Source organism: Podarcis cretensis (assembly GCF_951804945.1).
Source record: "Podarcis cretensis genome assembly, chromosome: 15".
In the NCBI taxonomy this organism is placed as follows: Eukaryota; Metazoa; Chordata; class Lepidosauria; order Squamata; family Lacertidae; genus Podarcis; species Podarcis cretensis.
Genome location: NC_137185.1, coordinates 29,464,106 through 29,489,599, shown reverse-complemented (window position 1 = coordinate 29,489,599; position 25,494 = coordinate 29,464,106). Strand labels below are relative to the sequence as shown.

At 50.0% G+C, this 25,494-nt stretch overlaps 1 protein-coding gene across 1 annotated transcript; it reads left to right on the top strand.

The window, feature by feature from the left end:
• The first annotated feature begins 376 nt into the window (after positions 1-376).
• BACE1 (beta-secretase 1) lies at positions 377-25,429 on the top strand. Its single transcript, XM_079955330.1, has 10 exons — positions 377-765; positions 8,299-8,387; positions 10,827-11,043; positions 12,551-12,688; positions 14,097-14,231; positions 15,461-15,562; positions 16,833-16,982; positions 18,597-18,768; positions 20,166-21,478; positions 22,005-25,429. Exons 1-9 carry the CDS (start codon positions 511-513, stop codon positions 20,405-20,407), a joined length of 1,500 nt encoding a protein of 499 aa, XP_079811456.1. The 5' UTR covers positions 377-510; the 3' UTR covers positions 20,408-21,478; positions 22,005-25,429.
• The last annotated feature ends 65 nt before the right edge of the window (positions 25,430-25,494 follow it).

Genomic DNA, 25,494 nt, shown 5'->3' with positions numbered 1-25,494 from the left:
AGGAGAGCCAGGCCGAAAGAAGATGCTCCCTGCCCCGGGCATCAGCCGGGCCAGGGCGCAGAGGAGGAGGCGGCGCTACGAAGCTCCCGGCAGACGCGCCTTCCGAGCAAGCCGCCGCTGCCGCGTGCGCAGAAGGAGCCGCTGCCTCTCTGCGGCTCGGCCCGCCCGTGGACTACAACTCCCAGCGAGCTCCGGCAGAAGGAAAAGCCTTTGCTTCGGCCAGCAGCCGCCGCCGCCGCCCAGGCTCGAGCGCGGAGCCTTCCCAGCTGCTGCGCTGGAGCCGGCCCGCGGCGCCGAGCAACAGGAGCCTCTGCATCTCGCCTAGGCCGGCGGCGCCCCATGCAGCTGCAGCTCCCGCCGCGGCCTGGAGGTGCCTCGCGAGGCCGCCGCCGGGCCGCTGGGAAGTAGCCTGGTCCGCCTCGCCGCTGCCCGCTCCGCGTCCTCCTCCCTCCTCGTCCTCCTCGTCCTCCTCCCCGCGCGGCCTTCGAGCAGGAGCCGGCGGAGCTGAGCATGGCTCGGGCGCTGCTGGGGCTGCTGCTGTGCTTGGGCTCCGGGGTGGCGCGAGGCCCCGTCCAGGCGCCCGTCGGGCTCCGGCTGCCCTTGCGGAGCGCGCCGACCCAGTCGCGGGAGCCGCGCTCGGCCGACGAGCAGGACGAGCCTCGCCCAGGCGGCAGCGGCGTCTTCGCCGACATGCTGGACAACCTGCGAGGCAAGTCCGGGCAGGGCTACTACGTGGAGATGACGGTGGGGAGCCCCCCGCAGAAGGTGAGCCGCCGTCGGGCCAGAGCTTGGCGCCCACGGACCCCTGTGTGCTGGTGGGCGGGCGGGCGGGCGGGCGGGCAGCGAGGGGTATCCGGCCAGGCCAGCGCCCTTCCCCATGCTGGGGTGGGGTGGGGTCCCTAAGGAGAGGGCATGGCTCTAGATCAGGGTTTCCAAAACTTGGGTCTCCAGCTGTTTTTGGACTACAACTCCCATCATCCCTAGCTAGCCGGACCAGTGGTCAGGGATGATGGGAATTGTAGTCCAAAAACAGCTGGAGACCCAAGTTCGGGAAACCGTGCTCTAGATGCTTTCAGAATGTTTCCTATCCAAGGCCAGTGATCCCCCCTCTGAAGAAAGCCTGTGGGTTGCAGGTGGGGATGGGGCTGTGTGGGGGAGAGAGTAAGTGTTTGTGATGCTTGGGTGGGGCAGGGGCTTTCCAAGGCCACCTGGCAAGTTCAGGGCAGAGAGATCAACCTTGCAGCCTGTACTTTTTAGCTCATAGCTCTGACTCTTAGCCCCCAGCCCAGGATTTTCAGCTGGGCTTCTGGTGGGGCACTTTGCAGGTGATTTCCAGGAGCTGGACCCTCAGAAGATCCAAAGTGTCCCGGGGGAGGGGAGACTGAAGGGGCCGCTGCAAGGATGAAAGGGGAAAGTTGGGTGTTGTGTGCTGCCTGCAGAGAGACACAGATCACTTGCCTCCTTGTTCGCCCTTCGTGGCCGGGAGGGCAAGACGGCAAGGGAGGACATCTTCTTTGAGTCCTATCTGAATCCTTTCAAAATACTTTTTTAAAAGGAGGAGTTGGAAGTTATTCAGACGTGGTCTGTCACTGAAATCGGGTCTCACTATGTCTAACCAGACCGCACAACTAGTGACCATCCCTGTGCTCTCGTGCGGCCAGCTCCATTGTGTCCTTAGCTGACATCCAGCAGCCTTTCCAATGCAAAGCAAAGCAGTCCTTGTCGGTGGAGCTGCTTTTGCTGGCTCCTTATTTGGGGTCCCCCCAGGGAACAGACTGGGGGAGAGGCTTTCGGAAGAGGTGCAGCCATTGATAAAAGTGAGCAGAGCTTGGAAATCATTTGTTTCCTTTAGGATACCGGAGCATTTCTTCTCCACTGGTGAAAAAAGGCTGTGCTTATCTGGAGCGGCTTCTCTTTAGTAGCTTTGAAAATGAGAAGCTGCCGTAGAGAGCGACTGGTTGGGTGGGTGAGGAAGAGAGCTGGCTTAGAACGTGTGCGTGGATCCAAGGGGAGAAGTGGCGTTTTTGTCGTGTACGAAGACACAAAATTTCACAGGGATCCCTCTGTGCAGCGGGGTTGCCTGCTTCTACGCAAGCAGCCGGATGTACCCGGGCACTTGTTGAGGCTTAAGCCGCAGCTTAGCCGTGGGACTTATTTTTAGCGCTGGGGCTTCGCCTGAAATATTGTGGGCAATAGCCTCTGAGGATGTGCAGAACGCGTTTCCAGCACCTTTGCTTCTTTCCAAACTGACCCATCGTGGGTGAGGGGGCTCTCTGTGCCCTTCCACTGCTGAGCTGACTTTTTGCCGCTAGGGAAAAGGCCACGAAACCCCTCACCCCTTTGCCTCGCCTTGCCAAGCAGGTTTGCTCAGAACTGCCTGATTCCAGGAAGGTTCCCGCAGCTCCCCAAGCCTCATCTGACGGCTGCCTCTTCAGCTCTCTGGCTGTGGGCCAAGTAAGCAAGAGATGCCAGCAACATATGGTGCTTTCAGTGGAATTAAAGGTTCCTTATATAAAGCATGCATGTCTGTGAAAGCAAGTGGGAAAAGTACAAGCCTATATGTGTGCGTGAGTAAGTGGTACCAGGTGTGCATATTATGAGCACATTTGTTTTCTTAGGCCCACAGTGCCAAAATTCAGGCTAGCGAACTAAACCTCTCTGCAAAGCTGAGCCTCCAAAGCCAGAGCAAACACTGGCATTACTTCCCCAAAGTGCTAGTATTCGGACTTTGAAGAGGTTCTAGAGTGACAATGCGGTGCCACAAGCTACAGGGTACAAACTCTAACAAAGATTACGAACTCAAACTCATAAAGATATGTATAACACAATAATTCATTACAGAATTAGAGATAAGAGTTTATGAGTAGAGATAAGTTCATGTTAGTCCATGGTCAGATTCAACGTGGGGGTCTTAGTTTCAATCATTGAGCAGAAGTCAGAAGTCAATTATGGATCAGAAACCAGGACAGGGCCCTGTTTCAATGTATTCACCCTCATTAGCTAATTTTTAAAGGGTCGTGTAAGTTTGAAGACTTTCAGATAAATATATCCTGTTATTTTCTATGTTTCTCAGAGATAACAACTACGTGTGGGTAGATCAACGTATATCTTGAGCTTTTCTGTGCGTTTACATGTTGATCTACCCACACGTAATTATTGTGTTGTACATATCTTTATGAGTTTGAGTTTGTAATCTCTGTCTGAGTTTGTAATCCTTGTCAGAATACATACTTTTGAATGGATTAGTTTTTGTTACAACTGACTATTGATTTGCGAGTAGGGACTGCACCCACTATTGAAACTTACATTGGCCTGAGTTCTTGGTGTGCTTTTTTCTTGGTATATTTAATAACAAGAACTCCAACTTATTTAACAAGCTACAGGGTGTCATATCTGTGTGGATGAGGGGAAATGTGAGTTTGCAAGGGGTTTGGTGGGCAGCCTTTGTCTGACTGCAAGTGAATGTAGCTTGTGAAAGCTGAGCAGTGCCAGGATTTGCGGGGGTGTGGCTTGAGCAGAGCATCCTCAGTGGTGACCCCAGGTGTGGGTGGGTGTGCAAACTGTTGGCCTTTTTGGGTGCCTGCTGCAAAGTGAGATTGGCAGGGCTGGCGGGACATTGGGTTGGGGAGCTGACCTTGCTGTCATCTGGAACAACAAAGGCTGTTGTCATCTCCCTCTGGGACCCATTGCCAGGCTGTAGAGCGCTGACAAGGTGGTGCTGAAGTGTTTGAGCCAACTGGGTGGAAAAACAAACTCTGTTTAGGGTGTGTGTGGGGAAGAGGCACACTGACTTCCTTGGCTTTGCTTTCTCTAGTCTAAAAGGGTGTTGTGCTACCCAGGGTCACTGCAGGCTCATTTTGTTGTAAGCTCCATTCTATTCAGTTGGACTTACTCCTGTGCAGGATGTATTGGTCTTGCACCCTTAAATGCCTTATGCTGAACTCTTCACATTCAGGCAAAGAGATGGTAGCACCAGAAGCAGAGAGCAGACTCTGTTTCCCCCGAAGATTGCTTTGAGTGAGAGCACAAGCCAGCCCCATTCATTGACATCTGTTAATTTAGTTAAATTTATGGGGTTGGAGCCAATGATGAGTAGACCCAACTAAACCCAACTGGCCATAAATTAGCCATGCCCATTAACTTTGATGGGCCTACTCTGTGTAGGGCTGGCATTGGTGACAACCCTATGGAAGCTTGACTTTGTCTGTTGCCTGGATGGTGAGTAAAGGAGGCAGGTGACAGCCTTCAAAAAATTATCGGAGGGAGCAAGAGATTGTGCTTTGTGTACACATGTGCACTGTGGTTTGCTGATTAGTGCAAAAGCAGTAAGTCCTTTCCTGGCACACTCTCGGTGGGGGATTAGGAGAAGATAGAGCTCTTGTGAGGTCAGGATTAAGGCTGTCCAGCAGCAAGACCTGGCAAGGCTCTCTATTGCCCCTCTCTGTTTAGGCCCCACCCGGCTGCTCACTGAGAGATTTTGCAGCAGGACCCAAGAGGAGGTTGGTATGGCCGCTCTGATACACTTCCGCCATTGGTGTGTGTGTTTATTGCCCAGATTTGCAGCTGAACAGAGGGAGTTCAATTACTGCCAGCAAACCCAGTGGCGGCTTGCGGCTATGTCCTCTGGGACGCAGGGAAGAGGCTGTTCTGGTGCAGTGCATAACTGCTTCTGCTGTCCTGGGCAAAAACAGCGGGTAGGCTTCAGTTCTCCACACTCTCAGATACTAACAAGAAGTGCCTGGGTTTTCACATGCAACTGCATGTAGAGAAAGTGAGATGGCAGGTCCCCAAAGGCAGGGAAAGGATGAAGGAGACCTCTAGGCACAGAATTGGGCTTTCATTGAGCCCAACTTTTCCCCAAATTAAATCCTTCTTCCAGGGCACTCTTAGGCACAACCATTTTCAGTCTCAAGTTTACAGAGTAATTTTGCAATGCATTCTTGAAAACCAGGGACTGAAATTGGCTTCCCCTAAGAACACCATTGAAATATTCTTGGCTCCCACCTTTCCTTATAAAATAAGTTAACACGATAAGAACAAAATAGCAGCACAAAACTCTTTTTTGGGGGGTGTGGATCTTCCTGAACAGCTTTGCTAATGATCCAGTCATTTTGTTGTTTTCCTTTTCAGTTTAGTTCTCTCTGTTGATGTGCAACCCATGTGGACTTAGGCCGGTGCACACCTGGCTGCTGTGACTTTACCACTTGCAGATAGGCCAGTTACAGCAAATCATTAGTGGTAACATAAGGACATAAGATGTTGCTGGATTAGGCCAATGGCCCTTTGAGGGCAATGTCCTGTTCTCATAGTGGCCAGCCAGAAGCTATGGGAAGGCTGCAAGCAGAACAAGAGCCCTCTCTCTCTGGTGGTTTTCTGAAACTGCTATCAGAAGCATTACTGCCTCTGACCATAACCCAAAAGCTCTGTCTGAACCAATGATCTGTTTAGGGGGTTCTTGTTTGTTTTTGGTTTGGATATTTTTTGTTTTTTATTTGGTCTTGGCCTCTGAGGTCCAAGGGTGGGGAAACTACCACTCCCATCATCCACGACCATGCTTGCTGCGCTGATGGGAATTGTAGTTCAGCAACATCTGGTGGGCCAGAGGTTCTCTACTCTTGCTGAGGTGCTGCTGCTGCTGCTGCACACTTGGTGCTAAAGGTCATTGCTTGTCATTTGGGGTTGTCTCGAGTTCTAGATCAGCCCTGCAAGTTGCTGACCTTTCAAAGCATCTTCTTACTCTGCCAGGTAGTCACTGACATTTAAGAGTCTTGCCTATAAGAAACCAGTAGGAGTGGTCAGGAGGCAGAGGTGAATATATAAGGGGAATCCCTCTGTCAAGTGCTGGTAATTAAATGCAGGAGGTGCCAAGCCAAATGCTCTGTGCTGTATAAATGTTTAAGGATGCTTTGGGCATCCTGTATCTTTGTGCAGCTGAGCCACAGGATGCTCATAGCTTAGAGAAGCCTGATGCTGTGTACTAATGGCTGCTGATGGACCTTTTAAGTGAGCCATATGGAACGGAACGATGATGGATTTTGGTGAAAAGCTGTATAAATATAGAAGAATCCTATGTGAACGATCCAGGAGAGGGAGCCAACAAGTATCTGGCATCCTGCTTGTGATCTCATTGTGATTAGGCACACATGCCTTTCTTCCCAGAAATGTGGAGAGAGCAGAAGCTACAAATGCCTTTGCCTGGTCTGACATTTGCAGGAAGTGACTCTTGCAGCCTGCCTCTGTGCTGACCTCTTGCCTCCACGGTGAGCTTTCTTCCCTGCTCCATTTGGGGCTGCTTAAGACAAGCAAGGCTAGGGGGGACGGTTGCTTTTTCCATGGCCTTTAACTGGAGAGAAATTCCTCCCCAAGCTGCTGGGCTCAAGCCTGCATGGACATTATGCTCTCCCATCTATGGCCTGTCTTGCTGCATGGCTATCCAGGCAGGAGAGTTGGTGCTTTTCTTTCCAAAGATGTGCTTACTGAGTTTTCAAAAACAGCAACAAACAAACAAACAAGACAGACAATTAATAATATTAATAATAATAATTTTTTATTTATACCCCACCTTTCCCGGTTCAGAAAACCAGGCTCAGGGCAGCTAACAACAAATTTAAAACACTTAATTGATGCAACAAAAAACAGCATAAAATACAGTATAAAATGTGAATAACAATAAATTCAGAATTCAAAATCAATTTAGGGGGGAAATCCATCCAGTAAACATTAGATGATCACCAAGGCTAGCTGGCTAAATTAGTCCTATTTGGACCAGCGAGGAGACCAGGGGAGAATTAGCTGTGGGATCCCAGAGCGGGTAATCTTCATAAAAAGGGGAGAGGGAGGGAAAGAAGGAAGGGGAATAAAAGATCAGGCTAAGTTCAAATTGAAAGCCAGTCGGAATAGCTCTGTCTTACAGGCCCTGCGGAAGGAAGTTAAATCCTGCAGGGCCCTGGTCTCATGGGACAGAGCATTCCACCAGCTCGGAGCCATCACTGAGAAGGCCCTGGCTCTCGTGGAGGATAATCTGACTTCCTTAGGGCCTGGGACCTCTAAACTATGATTATTCATGGACCTTAAGGTCCTCTGTGGGGCATACCATTAAGACACAAAAACTGTGTGGAGTACATTATTGCAGTCGGGATAAAATTTTGCAGGCATCCTAATGAAATAGATTCTGCAAAGCAATGTTTTGGAGGAGTCGCATATCAATACGGTAGCCTTGCCACATGGAGGCATGTGCCGTTGGAGGTCTATTCAGCACACTATTCTTATTTATAAAGCATATGAACAGTGAGCATACAATACTGAAATAGTCTTATTTCATAACCCCTCTTTGAATTCTCTTTTGAGTGGCCCAGACCCTCTCAAAGCACCCATCCCTGGAGGGTATTTGTGCCTTAGTGCATGGGGGTGTCCCCTTCTTTCTTGGAGCATAAAAAGCAGATGTGGGAAACACCTGTGCTCTCCCCCCCGCTGTTGCTGCACTGTACTTCCAATCAGCCCTAGTGATGTGGAAATCTAACAGCATCTGGCGTGGGGGGCAGGTTCTTCACTGCTGGTGTAAAGGACAGTGTTCCTGTGCTGTTTCAGACAGCAGCACTTGCACTTCAAATTGTCCCGTGTTTGACCCCACAAGGTTAGCAAGCTATCTGTCTTTCTGCTGCGCCCCTTGTGCAAAGGGTTAGGCCGCGTAGTGATTGGGGGAGGCAGGCTCCTTCCAGCCTCAGCGCTACCACCTTGGGGTCTGGCAGCCCTGACCTTCCCCAGCTGACATGGAAACTGATACACCTGCAGCTTGCTGATGATGCTGATGCTTCTTCCGAGACTGGCCAAACCACACAGAGGAGCTGCTGCTGCTGCTGTCGCTGCAGACCAAGGGCAGGGGGTGAACCAGTGACTTTGTGCTCCGAGCAGGCTTCTCCCTTTGGCTTAAAGATATGTGCACAGAGACGTTTTCCTTGGGGGAACTTGCCTTCCACTCCTGGAACTTGGAACAGGCCGCTGCCCAAAGCGACAGAACATTTGCGTCTTGATGCCAAGCTTGGCCTCTGTGTGCCCAGTTTAGATCCTTTCTGCCTGAGGTAGAGACCTGTGTAGTTCAGAAGTCTGCATATGCCCAGTGCTAACAGAAGCCAGCCTCGTTTAAAAGACGTGGTGCTGCATTATGCCCCCTGGAGCTATTATATTCCGGGCTGTGGGTGGGTCAGGCACAAGCTCATTGTCCCGGACAGGATGTTGCCGTGCACATTTGGGCTGCGCTGCATGAAACGCACTGACCTTTCTCCCTTTCTCTTCCTCCAGCTGAATATCTTGGTGGACACAGGGAGCAGTAACTTTGCTGTGGGTGCAGCACCTCACCCTTTCCTCAGGCGGTACTACCGGCGCCAGCTGTGAGTATGCAGGGGAGCTGTGGGGCCGGGCAAGAGAGGGCAGCTCTGAGCTTGCAAGGAAACCTCTCCTCTCCCCTCTTCTGTCCTGCCGGCCTCTTTCGCCAGGGAGGTGTTTAGCCCCTAATTTGCCCGAGGGGCTTTTGCCTTTGCAAGCGCCAGCCATAATCCCTATGCCCCTTTGCCCCATCTGTCTCTGGTCTTCTGAAAGCACTTTTTCTCTTCAAAATTTTTTTATTGGTTTTCACAACATTATAAACAAACAAATACATAAGACAAACAAACATGAATCATAGCCTTATTGAAAATTACACTTGTTAACATTGTTAAGTGACTTCCTTGCTTCCCCTTGGTTGAATTTCATTGCATGTCCTTTTAACGGTTTTCCAAATCACAGTTCTTATAAAATTTAACTTAAACATTAACACCCTTAAATCTTCACATTATGAAATTAAACATATTAATTCGACACTTAACATAAATAAAATCCTGAGCCAATTAAGTATCTGCAAGCTGTTTTCAGTTAATTTAACTTAACATATTTAACTAAGTAATCATTAAATTTAATCCACTCTTCCTGATACTCCTCCTCCTTCTGGTTGCGGACTCTTCCGGTTAGGTCGGCTAGCTCCGAAAAATCCATCATCTTCATCTGCCATTCTTCTATCGTTGGTAAGGTCTTCTGAAAACACTTGACTATCTGGCCATGAGCTGGCAGTGCCAGGGTGGCGCCAGGTGACACTAGCACACAGATCAGGGCTAAATGGCTTCTTTCTGTGCTGTGGGGGAAGAAATGCTGAGCTACTGTCTGGCCGTCGAGCTGCTGCTGGAGGGCACAATGGACAATGGCAGGCTGATTCCCTTCCGCCTCGGTCTGCTCACTGCCTCCTCGCCCATTTTCCCCTCCCCCCTCCCCAAGAAAAACCCTTCCCCCCCCCCAAGACATCCCTCAGCTCCTCTCTCTGGTTTTTCAACACATATTATTCTCTGCATATTATAAAATTGTAAAAATCCTTAAATTATCTATCTATTATGTTAACAATAATAAATTTGTGTATGCTTATTCAAAACCTGCCAAGGAGTCCAATTCATTTTGTTGTTTTTTAAAGTAATTTGTAAAAAGTTCCCATTCTTCTTTAAAGCCACAGTTGTTCTTGTCTCGCAGTTTGTATGTCAGTTTTGCCAGTTCTGCATAGTCCATCAGTTTCCCTTGCCACTGTTTTTTTGTCAGGATTTCCTCATTCTTCCATGCTTGTGCTATTAAGACATTTGCTGCTGGAGGTTCGTTCTTAACCTGAAACTGTTCTTAACCTGAGGTACCACTTTAGCTAATGGGGCCTCCCGCTGCTGCGGCGCCAGAGCACGATTTCTGTTCTCATCCCAAATCTCTTTTCTGATGAGAGCAGCTTTTGCATCTCATTTGGAAACCAAGGACCCAGAGTCTGGAGGAAGAATGGGGAGGCACACAATGCCAGATGCTTGAAGTCCAGTGTGAAGTTTCCACAGTCTGTGTTGATTTGGGGAGCCATGTCATCAGCTGATGTTGGTCCACTGTGCTTCATTAAGTCCAGGGTCTACACAGCCGTCTCCCAGGAGATTTTGGAGCACTTCATGCTTCCTTCCACAGACGAGCTTTATGGGGATGCTGACTTCATTTTCCAGCAGGACTTTGGCACCTGCCCGCACTGCCAAAAGTACCAAAACCTGGTTCAATGCCCATGGGTTTACTGTGTTTGATTTGCCAGCAAGCTCACCTGACCTGAACCCCATAGAGAATCTATGGGGCATTGCCAAGAGACAGATGAGAGACATGAGACCGAGCAATACAGAAGAGCTGGAGGCTGCTATTGAAGCTTCCTGGTCTTCCATAATACCTCAGCAGTGCCACAGGCTGATAGCATCCATGCCACGCCGCACTGAGGCAGTAATTGATGCAAAAGGGGCCCAAACCAAGTACTGAGTACGTATGCATGCTTCTACTTCTCAGAGGTCCAATATTGCTCTATTTGCAGTCCTTGTTTTGCTTATTTCATTTAATATTCTAATGTTCTGAGTTTGTTAATTTGGGGTTTTCATCAGCTGTACGCCATAATCATCACAATTATAACAAATAAAAGCTTGACATATCTCACTTTGCATGTCATGAGTCTATCTCATATATTAGGTTCACCTGTTAAGTTGAATTATTGAAATAAATGAACTTTTCCATGATATTCTAATTTTCCGAGTTTCAGCTGTAGTCCAGCAGTTTGGCTTGCCATTCTTCCCTAGTCTTTGCATCTTTGGGTTAGTAGCATCCTTGCAGCTGTTGTCGCATACATAAACAGTCTTTCCTGGTTTTTCCTTGAGTTTTTGAGGCTGCCTCATGCAGGTAGCTCCCTCAACATGCCGCCTACCTGCGTTCTCACTGCCTCGTAACCTCCCCCTGTGTGTCTCTTGCAGCTCTGGTACGTACCGGGACTTGCGGAAAGGAGTCTACGTGCCGTACACGCAGGGCAAGTGGGAAGGGGAGCTTGGCACTGACTTGGTGACCATCCCCCACGGCCCAAACGTCACCGTCCGCGCCAACATTGCTGCCATCACCGAGTCAGACAAGTTTTTCATCAACGGGTCTAACTGGGAAGGGATCCTGGGCCTGGCGTATGCAGAGATTGCCCGGGTGAGCCTGGCATCAGTGTGGGCACCTCTGAAGAAATGTACCCCTTGCCACTGTGGAAACTGTATAATGTAAGAGGGTGGGGTGTGTGTGTCCCCAAACCTTTCCAGCGCAAATAGCAACTGCAGAGTAAAAACAACAACAACATCTCCCAATGGAAATGTGTTGGGCAGTTAAAATTTATTAAAATTCCCTACAGTTTTCCAGTTTAGAGGCTTACCTGTTTTTGTTTGTTTGTTATACTCTTGGAAACTATAATGCAGCCACAGAAGCAGCATAGGATAACCCTCCTTTAACCCCCTTGCCCTGGCTCCTGGAAGGCCCAAAGGGGCTTAGGGAGCCAATCTTGTTGCTCTTAAAACTGAGCTCCCCTTAAAGGGCATTGCCCTCTTGAATGCCACCTGCAAAACAGTCTCCTTGCATTTGTCCTCTGGCAGGTCTCTGTGAGACCTTAAGTACTTTACATAATATAATATAATAATAATAATTATTTATACCCCGCCCATCTGGCTTCCCCAGCCACTCTGGGCGTCTTTCAGCAAAATATTAAAATACAGTAATACATTAAACGTTAAAAGCTTCCCTAAACAGGGCTGCCTTCAGATGTCTTCTAAAAGTCTGGTGTTTGTTTTTCTCTTTGACATCTGGTGGGAGGGTGTTCCACAGGGCTGGTGCCACTACCAAGAAGGCCCTCTGCCTGGTTCCCTGTAACTTGGCTTCTCACAGTGAGGGAACTGCCAGAAGGCCCTTGGCGCTGGACCTCAGCATCCAGGTTGAACAATGGGGGTGGAGACACTCCTTCAGATATACTGGACCAAGGCTGTTTAGGGCTTTAAAGGTCAGCACCAACACTTTGAATTGTGCCCGGAAACGTACTGGGAGCCAATGTAGGTCTTTCAAGACCGGTGTTATGTGGTCTCAGCAGCCGCTCCCAGTCACCAGTCTAGCTGCCGCATTCTGGATTAGTTGTAGTTTCCGGGTCACCGTCAAAGGTAGCCCCATGTGGAGCGCATTGCAGTAGTCCAAGTGAGAGATTTTGCTAAACCTGACCAGCTAGCCACCCTGGATCTCTGGAGAGCAGGCCTTTGCACCTTTGCCAGGGAGCAACACAGAAGCTGCCCCAAATGAAATGCGCAGTCTCGTCCTGAGTTTGGCGAGCTTGTTGCTCTTCTGGAGTCATTCGACTCCTTTCATTAGCCCTGTCCATTGGTCATGCTAGCTAGGGCCAGTGGTAGCTTGGGTTGGTAGGGCTCTAGATGTTCCTCATTCCCAAGGAGCATAGCACAGGAGACTCTCAATCTCAGGGCTGTGGATTTGAGCTCCACGTTGGGCAAAATCTCCACGTTGTTTCAGCAGTCCAACCCCCTCTCCTTGATATTCTAGCATCCAAACCTCCAAAGCCCAGCAGGGCCTACCTGTGAGCCTGAAGCCCAGGGCTAGCTCACAGCCTACTTGCTTCCTCCATGCTCACTGATGCTGAGTCCCTCCTCCTTCGTCTCCTTTTCTGCAGCCTGATGACACCCTGGAGCCTTTCTTTGACTCACTAGTGAAGCAAACCCAGGTCCCCAACCTCTTCTCCCTGCAGCTGTGTGGAGCCGGCTTCCCGCCCAACGTCTCGGACGCCCTGGCTTCTGTGGGGGGCAGCATGGTGAGTGAGGGGCGCAGGGGCAAGAAGGGTCTCTTTTTCCTCCTTTTAGTTGGATCCCCAGAACCTGTTCCCAGTCTCGAAACAGCTACATAATAAAGAGGTTGAGAGCACCTCTGAGCATCTGCAGAGTGCATTCCCCTCACCATTAAGCAACCACAGCCCAACTCCAGGTGCTGAGGTTCAGGCAGGAGGGCTCTCCTGTTTTGGGGGTGAGTATGTGGAAGGCCGGGACGCAGGTGGCGCTGTGGGTTAAACCACAGAGCCTAGGGCTTGCCGATCAGAAAGTTGGTGGTTCGAATCCCCGTGACGGGATGAACTCCCATTGCTTGGTCCCTGCTCCTGCCAACCTAACAGCTTGAAAGCACGTCAAAGTGCAAGTAGATAAATAGGTACCGCTCTGGCGGGAAGGTAAACGGCGTTTCCGTGTGCTGCTCTGGTTCGCCAGAAGTGGCTTACTCATGCTGGCCACATGACCCAGAAGCTGTACGCCGGCTCCCTCAGCCAATAAAGCAAGATGAGCGCTGCAACCCTAGAGTCGGTCACGACTGGACCTAATGGTCTGGGGTCCCTTTTCCTTTATGTGGAAGACCAGCGTTCTAATTTTATTTTATTTATTTATTTTATTTTATTTATACCCTGCCCTCCCCTGCCAAGACTGGGCTCAGGGCGGCTAACATCAGGTATAAAAACAATTGATTAAAATAAAACTTAAAAACAAGATTAAAATACTACTTAAAATGCAGCCTCATTTCAGTGGAAGCCCAGATCAAAAACTGTTTGGGGGAGAAAACGTCAAATCTTCACCAAGGCCAACTATCCAGACTGGTCCTACGTGGGCTAGAAAAGCCAGGGAAGTCCCCAAATAGGGGTTCCATCACAGAAGGAAAAGGAAAGAGGAGGAGGGGATCAGGCTGGTTCCAAGCCAAAGGCCAGGCGGAACAACACTGTCTTACAGGCCCTGCGGAAAGAAATCAGATCCCGCAGGGCCCTGGTCTCATGAGACAGAGCGTTCCACCAGGCCGGAGCCAGTGTTGAAAAGGCCCTGGCTCTGGTTGAGGCTAATCTGACTTCCTTAGGGCCTGGGACCTCTAGAGTGTTGCTATTTATGGACCTTAAGGTCTTCCGTGGGGCATACCAGGAGAGGCGATCCTGTAGGTACGAGGGTCCTGAGGAGAAGAGTGTGTCAGAGCACATGCAGAGTGTCCTCTCCTCTCCCTCGCCCCCTTTGTCCCATTTACACTTGGCCTGGACTGGAGGTTCTAGGCAGCTCTGAGCCTCCAGTAGCCCAGGCAGGAAGTTTGCCGGTGCTTTGAGGAGCGGTGGGGAGGGGAGGGGAACGGGCATCTACCACCCTCCTCTCGGCCCCTTCCTCTTAATGCCATTTCCTGCCACACCCCTGTCCCTGCAGATCATTGGAGGCATCGACCCGTCCCTCTACGTGGGCAGCATCTGGTACACCCCGATTCGGAAAGAGTGGTACTACGAGGTCATCATTGTCAGGATAGAGATCAATGGGCAGGACCTGCATATGGACTGCAAGGAGGTGAGAGGGAGCCAGGGATGCTCAGGTGCAGGGTGGATAAAAATCAAAGTTTTTTATTTAAAAAATCGGAATTTTTTTATTTGAATTGGATTTTTAAAATAAAATGCCTTTGCAGGAAAAATCTTTCTAAAGATAGTTTTTTTTTCTTCTTTTCGTTTAAATTTTATTAACATATAAAACACATACATATACATATACACAACACACTACCTTATTTTCATAACATAAAACATACCTACATTACTCTATATAATACCTACCTATACTGTACATATCAACATACCTGCACACCTACCCCACACAGACACCCACCAAGCGACTAAGATAGTTTTCTATTCAAGTTACATTGTAGTCCAAAGGCTATTCATCAGGAAATAAGGATTTGTTTAAGTTTTTCATGTGTGCCAAAACTCGGTCTTAAGTTGCTGGGTTTTTTTTAAATTGTTTAACCACATCAGTTAACAAACATGAATAGATGTGCTATAATGTTATTGTTTTAGTTAAATAAATTGTTTTAATTGTTATTAAGGAAATGATTGTTTTTCTCCTTCCAATAAAGTACAGCAGAAAAGTTGTCCAAATATAAACATTTAACTTATTAAACCTCACAATAATTTCATAATTACCAGTCTATGTATTTCTAATAGTATCAATTTTTTTATGTAACTGTAAAAACTACTCTGAAAATTTATTCTTCCAAAAATGAAACCTTCATCTGGTTGTAAATATTAAGATTATACCAGCAAGAATGAGTTGTTTCCGTAAAAAAGAAAGAAAGAAAGATTTAAATCAAGTCTTACTGACTAGTGATTTAAATCAATTTGATATAAAATCAAATTCACCCTACTTCGGTGTGTGCTGAGGAGCCACCTGAGCAGTCCCCACCAATGAGATGCCTTGGTGGTTCGGAGGTGAAGCCAGGGCCTAGGAACACCTTTTGGGACTGAGGACTGGACCCTGCCCTTGCTCCTCTGCCCAGGCACTTGCCACAGGCCAACACCGCTCGCCTCCCACTCCTCAGATTTGGGATCAGGTTGTGCTCAGCCTGGCCATAGCAGGGGAACTCCACTTCAGAAACCCCCCACCCAACCCATGCAGGTTCCAGTATGAGTCAGCTTCTGTCTCCCACTGCCAGGGCTAGTTTGGAGATGGTGTGCATGAGCTTGGGAAAGCCAGGGAAGGGGGGAATTGGTGTTTTGGAGCCTGAGCGCCTTTGCCTTTCCCCGCAGTACAACTATGACAAGAGCATCGTGGACAGCGGCACCACCAACCTCCGCCTCCCCAAGAAAGTCTTTGAGGCAGCAGTGAAGTCCATAAAGACAGCTTCCTCGGTGAGAAACGCACTGGGGGTGGGGTGGGATCAGCAAAGGGAAAAGGGCACCTCCGAGTCTGCCTATCTGCGGGCCCTGTGCAGAGTGAGGTGTGCTCAGCTCTGTGTTCGAATCCTGAACCAAGGCCTCCGGGACCAGAACATTCAGATCCTGCAATGGGGCATACTGTATTTTTCGCTCTATAAGACGCACTTTCCCCCTCCTAAAAAGTAAGGGGAAATGTGTGTGCATCTTATGGAGCGAATGCAGGCGGGAGGCTCTGCTTAGCGCTCCCTTTAAAGAGCACGCGTGGAGCGTGGAGTTCTTGGGGGAAAGCCCCCAAGAGCCGCACACACACTCCGCACGCTCTTTAAAGGGAGCGCGGCTCTTGGGGAGCCCGCTGAATGTCCTGGCTTCTGGCTTAGCTGCTCAGCCTCTCTTGGGCAGCAGAGGCTGTGTGCGACTATCCCATAAGCCAGGACAGCAAGCGGGATCGCTGCCAGCTTGCTGTCCTGGCTTTTGGGATTCAGAATTTTTTTCTTCTTCTTTTCCTCTTCCAAAGACCTTATGGTCTGGTGCGTCTTATAGAGTGAAAAATACGGTATATTGTGAAAAATGAATTGGTTAGCATAACTGGGCCTCCTCGGGGGGGGGGTGTTGCAATGCATGGAAATGGTAAAACCCATTCCTGAAGAGGAGGTTAAGGGGTGATATGATAGCCATGTTCAAATATATAAAAGGATGTCACATAGAGGAGGGAGAAAGGTTGTTTTCTGCTGCTACAGAGAAGCGGACACGGAGCAATGGTTCCAAACTACAAGAAAGAAGATTCCACCTAAACATTAGGAAGAACTTCCTGACAGTAAGAGCTGTTCAACAGTGGAATTTGCTGCCAAGGAGTGTGGTGGAGTCTCCTTCTTTGGAGGTCTTTAAGCAGAGGCTTGACAACCATATGTCAGGAGTGCTCTGATGGTGTTTCCTGCTTGGCAGGGGGTTGGACTCGATGGCCCTTGTGGTCTCTTCCAACTCTATGATTCTATGATTCTATTGTTCCTCCACCCCACCCCTGGCAAGTGAGCCAGCATCTCTGTGCTAGATGTTCTAGCACAGAGAATCATTATTCCCTCGGTTGGAGGTGGAGAGCTGCTTCATCTTTGTTGATCTGAGGAATGGAGGAAAAGCAAAAAAAAAAAAAAAAAAGAAGCAGCCTCCCCACCCTGATTCTCCTCCCCCAAATTCTGGTGTGGCTTGTCCTGTGCTAAGAAGACCCCCTTCCCTCCCTCTTCAACAGACAGAGAAGTTCCCTGATGGATTCTGGCTGGGGGAGCAGCTGGTTTGCTGGCAAGTGGGCACCACCCCCTGGCACATCTTCCCGGTCATCTCTCTCTACCTGATGGGCGAGACCACCAACCAGTCTTTCCGGATCAGCATCCTGCCACAGGTAGGTGCCGCGACTGCATGTGTGCTTTGGGCTAAGGCATTGCATCTGGCTCTCAGGAGAAGTTCTTGCAGCTTGGAGGGGCCAGGAGTTCTCTCCCCCCCCCTTTTTTAATAGAATTGTTTTAGAGATTTTTAACATATTAAGCCATGAAATCCAAACTCTCTTTATAGAAAGAGAATAAAAGTCAATGCACCAAAAGGAAAGAATAATATAGAAAAAGGAAAATATAAAATACAGTAGTTATGAGCCTCATCAAACACAATTGTATATATCTACGTATAGCTATCTATCACTATTTTATCTCAATCTTCCATCCACACACAGTGGAACCTTGGTTCTCAAACTTCATCCGTTCTGGGAGCCTGTTTGACTCCTGAAACCGTTCAAAAACCAAGGTGCGGCTTCTGATTGGCTGCACTCAAGCAGAAGCCACGTCAGACGTTCAGCTTCCAAAAAACATTCAAAAACCAGAACACTTACTTCTGAGTTTTCAGGAGCCAAAACGTACGAGTACCAAGGCATTTGAGAACCAAGGTACAACTGTACTGAGAGTTGAATTCTCCAATCTCCCCACCTGGGAGGTCTTGAGGGACCGAGAGTTTTCTAGGGAGTGAAGAGGAAGATGGACTGGAGAGAGAGATCTCAGTTTAACACCAGCCTTTTGGTTTTTGGCACCATCCTTGGCAGCGTCTGGGTTAGAGCTAAACCAAAATGCTAACGGATTCAGCTGTGGGCTGGAATTTGGGTGTTGGGAGGGGAGGATCTGTTAAAATGTCCACTCACCCTGCTGGGAATTGGGGGTCTTCTTCAACTATCAAAATTCATCATTTCCCATTCTTCTTAAAGGCACTTTAAAACAATAGCAGCAGCATAGTCTAAAAACACTCGCTGGTGTGGGCTGAAATGGTTTAAAAACTATTCCAGCCCTCCGTAAAGTGGTGCTGAGATTACATTTTTCTTTAAAGGGGAACCTGCCAGAGCTACCAGGTGCTGCAATTTTGTTTTGTTTTTAATGCAAAGACTAGGTCGGGGTTTCCCAAACTTGGGTCTCCAGCTGTTGTTGGACTACAACTCCCATCATTCCTAGCTAGCAGGACCCAGTGGTTAGGGATGATGGGATTTGTAGTCCAAAAACAGCTGGAGACCCATGTTTGGGAAACCCTGGACTACATCAACACGTTGCTGACATCGCAGGGGGCAGTGGCTTTAAATGTGCTGCTAGAAATGCTGGATGCAAAGACAGCTGCACAGAAGACCAAGGCAGTCTGGAAAATGCAGCTGAGCTTTCAGGAGGGTGATTTGGCTGGAACTCAAATCACAAATTCAAAATTTTGAAGCAAAAATAGCAGAGCAATTATGCAACTTAGCTCTGGCTAGTGTTTCCTGATGAGCAGGGAGGAAACAAACTGCGCCCAGCTTGATAGCAAATGGCAGTTGGCCTCAGTCCTAGCCCTTGTGAGAAAACAAGAGTGCCTTTGAGCATGGGCAGAGTGCTTTCCTCATCTCGTTGGGCAACCCTGACGCCTCTGAGCCCATATGGCAGGATATTCTCATTTGGGGAAGGAAGGTAGAATTTCTGTGCCCCGGCTTACCAAAAGCCTCTCCCTCCCTCAGCAATACCTGCGGCCTGTCGAGGACGTGGCCACGTCTCAGGATGAATGCTACAAGTTCGCCATCTCCCAGTCGTCCACGGGCACCGTCATGGGCGCTGTTATCATGGAGGGCTTCTACGTGGTCTTTGACCGGGCTCGCAAGCGCATTGGCTTTGCAGTCAGCGCCTGCCATGGTAAGTGTGAGGTGTCAGGAGGGGCTGACTGCAGAAGGGCAGGCAGACGGGCAGCCTCTTCCAGTGGGCAGAGCTGGGTGCCACTCACCTGCGCAGCTGCCTCAGGCAGCTTGAAAAGGGGAGGAAGGAAGCACTGCGAAGTGAGGAGGCCCAATGACTGCCAGTTTGCACATGTTGCCACTTGTTGCAGCCAAGGCCAGAGAGGGGCAGCAGGGTCCTTGGCCTCACTCCCACTCCCCACAGCTTTCCCGAAGAGCAACACAACCAGGATCCTGGTGGCAGAACCAGAAAAGCAGGAGGTGCTGCGGGAGAGTGTAAAATGAGGGGTTTGGGATAGGCACCACCTGAGATTCCAGCACTGTTATCATGGAGGGCTTCTACGTGGTCTTTGACCGGGCTCGCAAGCGCATTGGCTTTGCAGTCAGCGCCTGCCATGGTAAGTGTGAGGTGTCAGGAGGGGCTGACTGCAGAAGGGCAGACAGACGGGCAGCCTCTTCCAGTGGGCAGAGCTGGGTGCCACTCACCTGCGCAGCTGCCTCAGGCAGCTTGAAAAGGGGAGGAAGGAAGCACTGCGAAGTGAGGAGGCCCAATGACTGCCAGTTTGCACATGTTGCCACTTGTTGCAGCCAAGGCCAGAGAGGGGCAGCAGGGTCCTTGGCCTCACTCCCACTCCCCACAGCTTTCCCGAAGAGCAACACAACCAGGATCCTGGTGGCAGAACCAGAAAAGCAGGAGGTGCTGCGGGAGAGTGTAAAATGAGGGGTTTGGGATAGGCACCACCTGAGATTCCAGCACTGTTATCATGGAGGGCTTCTACGTGGTCTTTGACCGGGCTCGCAAGCGCATTGGCTTTGCAGTCAGCGCCTGCCATGGTAAGTGTGAGGTGTCAGGAGGGGCTGACTGCAGAAGGGCAGACAGACGGGCAGCCTCTTCCAGTGGGCAGAGCTGGGTGCCACTCACCTGCGCAGCTGCCTCAGGCACACCATTGCCTATGCATCTCATAGAACCATGGAACTGTAGCGTTGGAAGGGACCCTGAGGGTCATCTAGTCCAACCCCCTGCAATGCAGGTATCTCAACTAAAGCAGCCATGACACGCCTAAAGAGCACGCCCACTTGCCACAGCCAATCGTCAGCAGGCCTGGCCGCAGCAACCAATCACATACCCAATCGCCGCTGCAAATCTACTGCTGGCTGCTGCCACAAATCGCCCGCCCCCCCTTCTGCTATCCATGTATAAGACGACCTGTAATTTTTGCCTATTATTTCTAAGGAAATAATATCTTATACACGGGAAAATATGGTACTTACTTGGGATTGAACCTGCACGTCAGTCGTCTGTCTTACCACTGCTGTCCTGCATTCATTATCCTCTTTCCTCTGCTCCCCTGGCTTCAGTGCACGACGAGTTCCGCACGGCAGCTGTGGACGGCCCTTTCCTTCACTCCAACATGGAGGACTGTGGCTACAACATCCCCCAGACGGACGAGTCCACGCTGATGACCATCGCCTACGTCATGGCGGCCATCTGCGCCCTCTTCATGCTCCCTCTCTGCCTCATGGTGTCCCAGTGGCGCTGCCTGCGCTGCCTGCGCCGGGGCCACGACGACTTTGCCGACGACATCTCCTTGCTCAAGTGAGCGCTCTTGCCTCCCCACCCTCAGGCCCGTGCTGGCAGCCAGGGGGCACAGCTGCCGGGAGCCACAAACTTCTCCCACCCCCTTCCACCTCTGCTGTGTGCGGGTCTGCAGCTGCCTCAGGGCCACCTGCGAGCGGGGGACCGGCTGGCTGCACCGAAAGCGGCAGAAGACGCGCAACCCTTTCCTCCCTCCTGCCGTGGTTTGTGGGCCCTACTCTTCCTCTCGCTGCCCGCCTGGTGGGCGAGAGAGGCCTACTGTCACCGTGCAAGGAAGAGAAGCAGGAACCCTGGTGGGGTTGCTCAGCTCAGGAGGGGCCCAGAGCTATTTCCCACCTCAGGGCTTCATGGCTGTTCCCCCCCGTTTTGCTCGTGTTGTGACGATGGGACTACTCGCGAGGTCTCACGACCTGGAAGGGTTTACCGGAAAGGGCAGCGGGGATGGACAGACCCCAAAGTGTTGCTTCTGTGTAGCGCCGATGAGAGTGGCTGTCATTTCTTAAAGGGTTTGTGTGCGTGTCTCTCTACAAAATATATATAGAGATATATATAAATATATGTAACTTATACAATGGTAAACTGAAGGAGGGGGAATCTGTCCCCACCCCACTCAGGGAGCATTTGGGCTCCTTCTCAGCCCTTCACTGGCCACACTTCTTTCAAGGAACACGCCCCCCCATAGGGTCTGGGGGCAAGGGCAGCTGCGACACACAGGTGTCCATCTCAAGGTGAGGAGGGTTCCATTTTGTTAACCATGCAAAGTGGAGGGAGGATCCCTGCCTCTGGCAGTGGACGGGCCTTGATGGTCCCTTTTTATTCCCAGGCATCCAAAAGGCTTTCAGGAGTCGAAAAGAGTTTTGTATCCATTGATGAGAAGGAGCAGCTGCCTCCTCCCTCCTCAAGGCTGTCTAGCTGCATTTCCTAGCTGCTTCCCTGGAGAAGCGCTTTCTCTTCAAGGAGCCTCTCTTGATGGGCATCTCACTCCTCCCTGTCCCTTGCCTCCTTCATGAGCAGGATTCGGGGGTGGCAGAACTCAGTGGAGTTCTGCCCATCGTGGGGAGTCAGCCCTCTTTGTGTTTTTTTTAAAAAAATAATATTTATTAAAATTTTAAAGGTTACAGAAAGAAAAAGTAAAAATACCACATTAAACAAAAACAAAACAACACATCACAATATGAAAAAACAGAGAAATAAAATCCATTAAACAAAAACAAAAACGCAAAGAAAAATACATCCAATCTCCTCATTACTAATCTTTCATTAGCTTATTTCCTTGACCTCCTCACACCTCCCTTTTTTGTATTCTAGGTCAATTATCCATTTCAGCAAATCCTTTCCCTCTTTTAAATTTTTTTATATCATTCCTGCTAAAATCATATAATATTATTCCAACATCCTTCTAACAGTTATTAATTTTACAATGTTTCTGTAAATAGTCTTTAAATTTCTTCCAATCTTCCTCCACCGACTCTTCTCCCTGGTCTCGGATTCTGCCCGTCATTTCCGCCAGTTCCATGTAGTCCATCACCTTCATCTGCCATTCTTCCCGGGTGGGTAAATCTTGTGTCTTCCGAGTCAACCCTCTTTGTGTAACAGGGCAGATGGGAATAGTTGTCCACCTGGAGGGCACCAATCTGGGGAGGATGGTTTTATGCAGACATCCATCATACCTGGAGCCATGTGTGACTCACTTGGGTTTAGCAAGCCTCCAGGGGACTCATCACCCCCACATCCACCCTGCCTCCCTTTTTTCCAGTTCCATCCTTCAGTGTTTTCCTTGTGGCTTCTTCTTCATTGTTAAGTCCTGCTGGTTGGGCAATGGTAGCTGTGGAGGTGAGCCAGATCTGGGGCCAGCTGGATGGTGCTGTGTTCCCCTCTCTTGGGGGTTCCAAAGTCTTATTCTGCAAGGAAACAGGACCCCCCCCCTTCCCCGTTACAGTCTGAACATGGTCCAGGAGTCTGGGCTGCCTGTTGCCACGGATATTTAGAGCTCATTTCATCATTGCCTGCTGAGCATCCTTGGGCAACTGCTGATAGCCAGGTGCTGCTTCTGCAGCCGCCCTTGTCACCTGAGCATCACTGAATCTAGGAAGCTGCCTTCTGCCAAAGGAGGCTACTGGTCCATCTAGCCTCCCCCAAGGTGGTGCCCTTGGACGACAGCTCCCATAAGCCCCAGCTGTGTGATGCTGGGAGAAGGGAGCACAGCTGTGCTTGGCTGGGAAGGATGGAGGTTGTAGTCAAAAACACCAGGCAAGTGCCGGCTTCAAGAGAGGCTGCTCTGCCCCTGGCTGGCAGCAGTTCAGGCAGGGGCCTCTCCTTGCCTTACCTGGAGAGGTTGAGGATGGAACTTTGGACCAGTGGCCTGGAGGCAGCTGCTCAGGTGCCTAGCTTGCCTGCCTCGCAATTGGATGGATGCAGCAGGCAGCCCGGCTATGACTTGCTTCCCAGAAAGAGAGCAGGCAGGAAGCCAGGCTTTCCTTCAGGAAATCTAGCCCTGCATCACGTCACCATAGGAATTACCCTTCTCCCACTCCCACATCATTTGCTTGGTTGTAGATGTCCCACCAGGAGAGATGCCTCTGCCTAGGACAAATGGCTGTGCCATGCCCTCGTTGCTGGCTGGGTAGAGCAGAAGCTTTAGGGGAGGCTGGCATGGAGCAGCCGACCTCCTAACTCTGCCCTGCCTGGGCTCTCAAGGATATGAAGGAGTTGGGGCACATTCCTCCTGCAAGGATGTCCAGTAGGGCTTCCTGGAGCCTCTGTTGGGATGGGTTGCTGCTGCTGCTTACTCTTTCTGGGGGGGGGGGTGCATTCAGGGGTCCACACCTTTTGCCTGCCACACTGGCAAGAGGCAACTAGCAAGGAATTGCCCCAGCTCCAGGAAAGACGGGACCAAGAAGCTGCTCAGCCACCAAAGCCATAGATGGGGAGGCTGCCTCTGCCTGGCATTGCTCGGAAGAGACAAACTTCTGCCACTGAAGTGTAAGTGTGTGTGTGTGTGTGTGTGTGTGTTGCTCAGTTGATCCGAAGGTTGCAAGAGGCTGTGGCTTTATCCTCCCCCCTTCCAACGACATGTCCATTGTTTTCAAATACATGTATGTGTGTGTGTGTGTGTGTATATATATATATATATATATATATATATATATGTTGGCTGTTCTTGAAATCGTTATTTTCCAAAAAACCTTTGTGCATAGTTGCAGGGCTATTTCCGCAGTGTGGACGGAGGTAGCTGCCTTCTGCTTGCTAGAATGCCAGATGCCATCTGCTTGTACAATATTCTGTAAATATTTGTAAATACTGGCTCCCAAATCCTCCCAGTTTTATCTCAAATGGAAGTGGAGGAGAAAGGAGCTAAGTGACCCTTTTTATTTTTGTAAATGTCTGGTTCCTTTTAAACACTTGTTTGCTAAGGCTTAATGGACAGGTGGTGGGAGGCCGGGTGGATGGGGGGGGGATAGCTCTGGGGTGGATAAATGCACTTTATGGACTGTACCAAGCTTCATGTGGTGCTGAGGGGGGTTCTCTCTCTCTCTCCTCCCATTCCCTGGGATGGCCTGGCTTGTGGGAGTGAAGCACTTGTTGGCCATCAGCACCACTGAAGCAGTTTGCAAAGCTCGCTTTCAAATAATAACCTGTGGTGTGATGGCAGAAGGCCCTCTCTCCTGTCCTGCCCCCCCCCCAAGCACAGCAATGGCCCCAGCCAAGCACCTTACACCCACACCCAGAGCTCAATACCATTTTATAAGCATCAGGACAGATCAGGTCATTTACAAACACAGGCAAGTTGGGAAAGAATAGCAACACAGATGCCACTCAAAGCTTTTTGCTGAAGGCTTGGGGAGGGGTTCCCACCTTTTTGTGCACATCTGGTCTGGTCCTTATGGCCCACAAGCACTTTGACCCACAGCATTCAGACTCGGGGGGAGCATGCACACACGCCCACACACATGGAAAAGGCATGTGGTAGAACCCCAGCTCCCAGCATGGCCAATAGGTTCACCATTCCCTCACCCTACGGCATTTTTTGCCCTTGCAGCAGAATTCAAGCACCACTGCCCCTCCCTAGGCTACCAAAGCAGATATGAAGTTGCCAAGAAGCATGGCCCAAGGAGTGTGTGTGCACACCTGTGCAGTTCTGCATCCTTCCTGAGCAGGCTTTGGAAGGTGAGCAAAAGGCTTTGTCATGGCCACGGTAGAGGAGAGTCCCATTCTACATATCCCAGAAACAGGGGGCAGATTTGTGTTTACTGAAGGCAGAGTAAGTTAAGGTGGTGGCATCCCGTTTGGAAGTTTGAGAAACACTGCCTTAAACAAACTTTGCTCTTTGACCTTCATGCTCAGCCACGCACTGTGGGACCCACTTAATTTTTTACTTTCTCTTCATATGGTGCGGGACGGTTGTGGTGACCCGCCTTGGATGAGATGATGGCAAGAGTACTAGGTTTTGACATAGCTGATTCTAAGATCATGGTAGGGAAGCATCAGCCACTGTAACCCAACCCCTAGGCGACAGGGGCCACCAACTCCCAGCCCATGACTTGAGCCTCTTGCATTGTGACAACCCCTCTCGATTTGGTAAACAGCACGAGAGGCTCCCAGCCACATAGGACTCTGGGAGCTCCCTAGCAAACACTGCCTTAATCAGCTGCTACAGGGACTTCAAGGCAGCTTGAAAAGGGGAGGAAGGAAGCACTGCGAAGTGAGGAGGCCCAATGACTGCCAGTTTGCACATGTTGCCACTTGTTGCAGCCAAGGCCAGAGAGGGGCAGCAGGGTCCTTGGCCTCACTCCCACTCCCCACAGCTTTCCCGAAGAGCAACACAACCAGGATCCTGGTGGCAGAACCAGAAAAGCAGGAGGTGCTGCGGGAGAGTGTAAAATGAGGGGTTTGGGATAGGCACCACCTGAGATTCCAGCACTGTAACCCCCCCCCAACCCATGTCTCTGTCAGAAACATGAATGTTTAACATGGTAAATTATTGCATTAAAGAGAGAAGAAAAAAAGCCTTTTCTTTTTTCCCCTCTTTTGCTTCAAGCCCCATTATTTCTGGTGTGGCAGAGAGGCAGGACTGGCAGCAAAGGAAGAAAG